Below are 5,000 nucleotides of genomic sequence, written 5' to 3' on the forward strand. Positions count from 1 at the left end.
TCGTATTTAATTTTTGGTGTCTTTCTGAAGACACTGTCTCCAAACTTGAAAAAAACTGGCCAGTTTTTCAAGTTTCAATCCATAGCCTTCCTCTCCATCCTTTGCTGCAAACAACAAAAAATAGCTTCAGTGAACTTCAGGGGTCATTGGCAACAAAACTACAGTATTATTTTTTGGTTTGATGCACAGACGACTTTATGTGTTTTGAATTTTGTCTAAAATAGCGTAACACACTGCTCCGCTAACATTCGACAACAGTCGCTTCCCTTTTCCCCCAAGAACGATGCGATTTTAGTATTTTTGCTTTGGGAGGATGTAAAAGTTTCATTGTAGAAAATTAATCATTGCATTGACATTGCACATTCGTATTAATTCTCTTGACTTCCTTTTCTCTAGAAAATTCTACTAAAGATGACAAGTGATACTAGAATTGTTTGCTTGTACTGAAACTCGAGTTTCAACTCAGTTCAGGAAGTTCTCGGTACTTCCGATGCCCGTGGCGTTCGTTTCTCGGAAGTGCTAAATCCCTGAAACCTTTCGGATGATAAAAGTCTCTTTTTATCTTCCAAAGTCATTTAACTTTGCATTACAACTTTCTTTGATTGTCTTGTTTACATGGAGGGAGGGTGCCCCAGCTAACCGAGCTACTCTGGGAGGGCACCCATGTAAAAAGCCATTGTGTCGTATTTACAATCCCTTGATTTTCCTCTAACTAACGCAAAGTCAAGTCAGCGACGTTTCCTCCATGGAGCAGTCAACATTTGCAACAATTTAGACAAAGAGTTAAAAAAGTTACCTTTAACATCATTTTAAAAAAGTTGAAAATGCACATGGCAGAGGATTATTTTAATGAACGCATAATTGTATTCATTTATTTTCTGTTTACTTTTGTCATTTAGTATTGAAAATACCCTTGGGATTACTAATAAAGTATATATGTATTTCACAACTTATAGACCTTATTCATAAATGGCGGTCGATACCATACAGTGAATTGTGAATTGAAAAGATTTCTTGCTCTAAAATGAGGCTTGGTAGGCTAATTTGCACGTGGACAAAAAAATTATAAATGTGACCGCCATTTATGAATAAGGTCTATATTTGTCACATAATAGCTAACACCCCAGATTTTCAGGAAATACATTTGTCACGTAAAAATTGTTCGTAAAGACGAGGCTGTAAGCTCCGATATGTTTGGGGACGTTCGAAACTTGGCTCCAGCCTCCTTATAAACAGTCTTTTGACCCGTCGCGCAATGTATCCTCGTCCTCCTCAACCAAGCTTTTTGGAGAGGAAACATTTCCTTCTTTTGAAGGAGACTAAAACTGGACCGAACCATTCTTGCGATTTTTTTCGTGTGTCTTTCAGTTTTGGAAATAATATCAAAGTTCTGCCTGCTTTCGCTGCGTTGTTCTACATGGTTATATGTCTTGACACATTCTAGAAAGCATGAGATACAGCGGTCGGCTAATGTTCATCCTACCGTAAAGGTTGTTTTCAAAAGATTCACTGTAGCGTAATAAACAATCCTACCACAGCCCTCGTTATTTTGGTCCTATGCAAGGAAGCAACGCAGCATCTTTCGATCCAAGGACAATGGCGCCTCGTGCGGAAACGCCTGTGAAATTTTAGTGTAGAGGGAAGAGCTTGTTAAACATGCCTGTTGCAGACACTCAGTCAAAATCTGCTCGAATCTTGTGGCGAACGAACGTAAGACCATCTTCTGCCGGTGCCTCTTCATCTGGTAGGCTTAGTGTCAGATTATGCAAAATCCTCTTGCTCTTGTTTTCGACTTTCGTGAGCCGTGGAAGCGGATACTTGAATGTTGACACATTTTTTCGAAGCCTCTTAACTAAAGAACCTGTGTTTATCGAGGGTGGTGTTCTTGTGAGGCCATGTTTACGAAGACAGTAACTGGGGAGGCTACGTGTTCCAGTGGTCAAGGCGCTGAGTTGCCAATCTGATGTTCCGTCTTTAAATCCCCTTTGTCGGACTATCAATAGGATTTGTCGTCTTCGGTTATTCAGGATTCAAGAACCACTACTCGTCTTTCATATTAAGACACGTGCCCCACAAAGGCTAACTTCAGGCAGTCGCCACTTCGACTATTTCTTACGGTATTTGAATACGCATTACAGCACTAACAAACACAGCAATTAGTACTTGATGGCCAACCAGTTGACTCTTTACCAAGCGCTTGGTAATACACGAATTAAGGGGTAGTTATTTTCGAAAAAAAACTCGAAAGTTTGGTTTTATTAAACAATTAATAAAGCTAACCTAACCCGCGTAAAGAAAAACTTGTGCCCTGGCGTTTGGTCAGCCCTTCTAACGCTCTAAACGTCATCTTACAAATTATTCTTACGGTGGGTAACTTGCTTGGTAATACAATTCAGGACCACCGAAAATAAATCCATGTTATGGTCGGAGAGGGATCTGCATGCTAATCCAGTCAACGCCATTATCCTCATAATCCTTATCTTCCTTAAGATGTTAATCAAAAGGTATTCCCTTTGTTTCGGTTTTCAGGTCGTGGACGCTCTCATGGACCGCACAAGTTTTATATTCCTGTTGTTCCGAGAAGACACAGCTTCGACGAAAGAATATTTGCGGCGCCGGTAAGAGAGATGTGTTTCATTAGGCAATGTGGTAGTGTTTCTGATGGAAAGACCTTTACGTTGTGACTAGCGCGCTCAATACGCACCACTGCGTTTCTTGCAATACTTTTTAACGACTTTCTCTATCTTTCAGTAACATAAGTTTTAAACCTTTGAGTTTTCTTCGACAGCTCAACTTTTGGAAACGTTTCACAGCATTTTCGTGCACATAAACAATTTGTGGTTTCAGTTTTTCCTGCTGAACGTTTTTTGTTTTGTGCAGTACGTGTTCCATTTGATAAAGCACTCTGTGTTTCAATATTTCTTTGCTATAAGTATCACCTTGGATTTGCCTTCGACAATTTTCATCGTTTCCTTGAACAAGCCAACTCTCTGAATATTCTCATTAAGGCGGTGGTAGAGGCAAAGTTTAAGAGAAGAAGGCGTGCAAACGCGAATTACGTAATCGTAATGTTCGTGAACCCAGTATGTTTTAAGTGGCGTCGTTGATTATGAAAGTAATAAGGAAATGCGGGGAACCTGGCGAATGAAAGTAAATCTGTAAACAAAGTGCTAATGGAAAGTAAGGAAAAGTTTGAAGGGACAAGTTGAGTCAGGTATACTCATTTCATCGTTGTTTACGTACGAGCTTTTGCATTTTGCGGCTTTTTGTTTTGTTTTGTTTTATTCTCCGCTTGAATACCTTCCCTAGCTGTTTCCCGTTTTCATCAACAGATTTTAGTGCAAGTGCAAGTCTAATTGTGCATTTCGGTGCCTCCTCGGTGCCTCAGCATACATACGTATGCTGCTTCAGTTATCTTGAAACATCGTTAATTATGTAACATCGAGATTATCTGAAAGGATAATTGACAGTCTGATATCATCAGGGTTAATATTTCGAATATCAATCATTTCTTGTGGTTTGTGTCAGAGATCCAGCTTATTTGTAAAGTGGGGTGTTAAGATATTCCGATAGTTGCCCAGTCATAGTTTTTTTTAGCTCACGTCCAGTTCTGTCAACTGGCTATTTGATGTACTCAGCTTCTTTTTTTTCTAATTTGTTATTGAAATCCTGTAAGGAACATTTTTGTATTCCCCGGCTTGCAGGCACTACGATGCACTCTGATTTTAATAAGCCTCGCAAAGTGTACCCCCTTACTCCTCTTGTCGACTTAAACGTCACTTGCATTGTGCTTGTGTCTCGAGGTACCAACAGTAAACTGCTGAAAGTATCCATTGACTCTACTTCTCACGTGAGTAATTGGACTGCCGTTACCTGAAAATCTGAAAGTAACCTAAACGTCATCTCTATTTTGTAAATGGAAGTTCAGTAAAGTTTTAGATTTAACGAGACACTGAGTACCGTTTATTTAAATTGACATTTCATCTCCTCCACTGTAACTCCTGAAAAGTCTATCAAAAAGTGGTATACTTCTAACGTCCCTAGAACTTAAGCTGTAAGCCTGCATTAAAGTAAACCATATTCACCCTCCCCCCACCCCATCCCCAACCATACACACCGTCGCCCCCACTCTCCCTCCCTGGTTCCCGTTCTTGGATGAACGCTGGAAGTAATCACCGAGCTAATTTTCTGCGGATGAAATAAAGACTTTGCGAGTTAGCGAGATTTGGACGTTTTCTTTTTCCTGTTTGGTTAAGGTTATCAGTGGCCGAATAGAAAAACGATGAACCGTTGAAGGGCAAGCATCAGAATATTTTAAACGCCACTTTTAAATGAACTGCCAAATAGTTGCACACGACTATCCCATCTGTGAAAATCATAAAAATAAACGAAGTACATCAGGAATTAAAGAAAAGTCACGATAGTATTGTTTCATTTATCTTTTTTGCAGAGTGCTAAAGGAAATTCCGGCGAAAGGTGAGGCCGCAACCTTTTGTGTATATTGAAACGTAAATGTTTGTTCTTTTAGGATTATATGACCAGTCAGCCTTTGATGTCAACAACGTAATACTTTTTGCTTACAAATCAACGAGAAGTCTGGGAAATTACCCTCTTAGGCTCGTGATGACGGGTAATAAATAGGCACTTGTGTTTTTTGTCCTGCCATTTATTGTCCAGATACTTGCAGTGCGAGATCACTTTAAGTACATGCGTCTGTTTCATGTAGTCCTTTCACGGGTACACATGACCCAAACAAACTGACCTGCTCCCAACTGGGTGGGCCTCATAGCTCAGTTGGTAGAGCGTTTCGCCACTTATGTCCAGGTTTGACCCTAATTAGATGCACGCCCAATTTTGACACCCAGCACAAAGTGTCCCTAAGTCTAAGCATTTGCTACCTATTTTCAACAATAAGGTAAGGGTAAATGTTAGCGTTATTTTTAGCTTTGGGTAAATGCAGCAGTTAATCTTCACTTAAAGAGCAGCATTTGGGGGACACT

General features: G+C 40.0%; 1 protein-coding gene across 4 annotated transcripts in view; it reads left to right on the forward strand.

Annotated features, from left to right (window-relative positions):
- Positions 1-5,000, forward strand: part of LOC137985576 (signal-induced proliferation-associated 1-like protein 1) — a 38,520-nt gene that overhangs the window by 29,228 nt on the left and 4,292 nt on the right. For all 4 annotated transcript variants that reach the window (XM_068833195.1, XM_068833197.1, XM_068833198.1 and 1 more), the window contains exons 20-21: positions 2,530-2,618; positions 4,451-4,476. In XM_068833195.1, coding sequence (XP_068689296.1) covers positions 2,530-2,618; positions 4,451-4,476 — 115 coding nt within the window. The remainder of the gene's footprint in view (positions 1-2,529; positions 2,619-4,450; positions 4,477-5,000) is intronic.

The sequence above is a fragment of the Montipora foliosa genome, chromosome 14 (assembly GCF_036669935.1).
Source record: "Montipora foliosa isolate CH-2021 chromosome 14, ASM3666993v2, whole genome shotgun sequence".
In the NCBI taxonomy this organism is placed as follows: domain Eukaryota; kingdom Metazoa; phylum Cnidaria; class Anthozoa; order Scleractinia; family Acroporidae; genus Montipora; species Montipora foliosa.